General features: G+C 55.7%; 1 gene segment (V, D, J or C); it reads left to right on the top strand.

Annotated features, from left to right (window-relative positions):
* The first annotated feature begins 813 nt into the window (after window positions 1-813).
* Window positions 814-1,465, top strand: LOC116824318 (pre-B lymphocyte protein 3-like). The segment is given in 2 exon segments: window positions 814-865; window positions 1,137-1,465. Coding segments are annotated over 2 exon segments (381 nt in total).
* The last annotated feature ends 223 nt before the right edge of the window (window positions 1,466-1,688 follow it).

Here is a 1,688-nt window from a genome sequence, read left to right as displayed (position 1 = left end):
TTGCCTAATGATCTCCCATGTTACTCTAATAGGAGACTTTGGCCTTTGACTGCTGTGGAATGTCCCTGTGGTGTCTTCCTCTGGGCCTCTCCTGGTGGTGTCTGTAACACATAGGATGTAGGATTTCCCCTGTGGGCATGATGTGCCTGGGGATGTGTCTTATCATGTGTGAAGTTCGCAGCCCCTTTTCTCCTCCGGTTCCAGATCCTGCAGACACTCTCCGTGTCACTGTCTCCAGCACATCCAGAAGGACTCAGCAAAGGCCTGGGTGTGCCCCTAGGTATATTTCTGTGCTGCTATTATTACAACAGCAGCCATAGCACAGAGACCAGGTTCCTAGACCGATCCTCTAGTTCCACACACACTTGCAGCAGGGCTGCCCCAGTGCTGGCTACCTAGGGGCACTCAGGAGGTCTGTGGCCAGACCTGGAATAGAAACCGGCTCCATGTTTCATACTCATGGCACCTGCAAGGGGGAGAGGGACAGACAAGAGGAGGAGGCTGGATTCCGCAGCAAATGCCATAACTCAAAATACAGCCGCGGTGTCAGCCCTGAATCCTTTCTTCCCTGTAGTGGTGGCTGAAGCTTTGTCCTCATAGTGTTGGCCTTGTGGCTGAACAGTACAGAGAGCAGCAGAGAGTCACCTGATCAGCTGATGGAGTCCCTGAGCCCCAGGGCTCATTTGCATAGACCACCTGGCTTGCCTGGCACCCCAGGGCTCTAAAGCTGCTGCACGTTTGCACAAAGCCAGGGGCCCAGCTGCACAGCAGCTGCTGATTCCTTTTCCTCTGGCTTCCTCCAAGGCCTTCACCATGGTGCTGTGCCTCCTGCCTCTCCTCCTTCTCCCAGGGGTTTTGGTGCCAGGTACGTTCTCGTGGGAGGCGGAGGTGATCAGGGAGTTCTGCAGAGGGAGGGACCAAAGGGCAAGGCTCCTGTGCTGAGCTATCGCTGCGCTGCAGACAGGGACGGGCGGAGCAGGCAGGCATTGTCAGACGGGGGCTGCTGGAAGTGTGGCCCGCGAGAGGTTAACCTGTAGCTGGTGCGGAGGCGATGCCAGAGGGTATAATGTCACAACTGAGCCACTGGGGGTGGGATCAGCACATTCCATCAGTAACTGCACCCTTGTTTCATTCAGCTTCCAGGGCGCAACCAGTGCTGACTCAGCCGGCCTCCATTTTAGTGTTACCGGGACAAACAGTGAAACTCTCTTGTGCCCTGAATCCTGGTTACAACATCCGGGAGTTCGGGGTCGCCTGGTACCAGCAGAGACCTGGCAGCCCTCCGAGGTACCTGCTGTATTACAATTCGGAGGTGGACAAGGAAAAGCCCTCCGGAATTCCGGACCGCTTCTCTGCGTCCAAAGACCTCGCCAGCAACGCCTGCGTTCTGACCATCACTGGGGTCCAGGCTGAGGACCACGCTGACTATTATTGCTCGGTCAGATATCCCATCTACTATCTCTAGAAATGTGGAACCAAAACCTGTGCTGTTGCCCGGGGGACTCTGATGAGCCCCAGCTTGCAGAGCATCGTGCTGAAGGAACCGCAGCCCTATAAGGAACGGAAAAAAGAAACGGCTCATGTTCTCCACTCTTGAATTAGCCTACAGGTGAAGCCCCCGCCCCCGGTCAGTTATGCTCAGACAGCTGTGACTGATGGTGGCTTCCTGTTTGATGGGTGTCACCTGG

The sequence above is a fragment of the Chelonoidis abingdonii genome, chromosome 22, assembly GCF_003597395.2.
Source record: "Chelonoidis abingdonii isolate Lonesome George chromosome 22, CheloAbing_2.0, whole genome shotgun sequence".
NCBI lineage: Eukaryota > Metazoa > Chordata > Testudines > Testudinidae > Chelonoidis > Chelonoidis abingdonii.
Note: the sequence above shows the minus strand (reverse complement) of the source record. Positions and strands in the feature narration are given on the sequence as shown.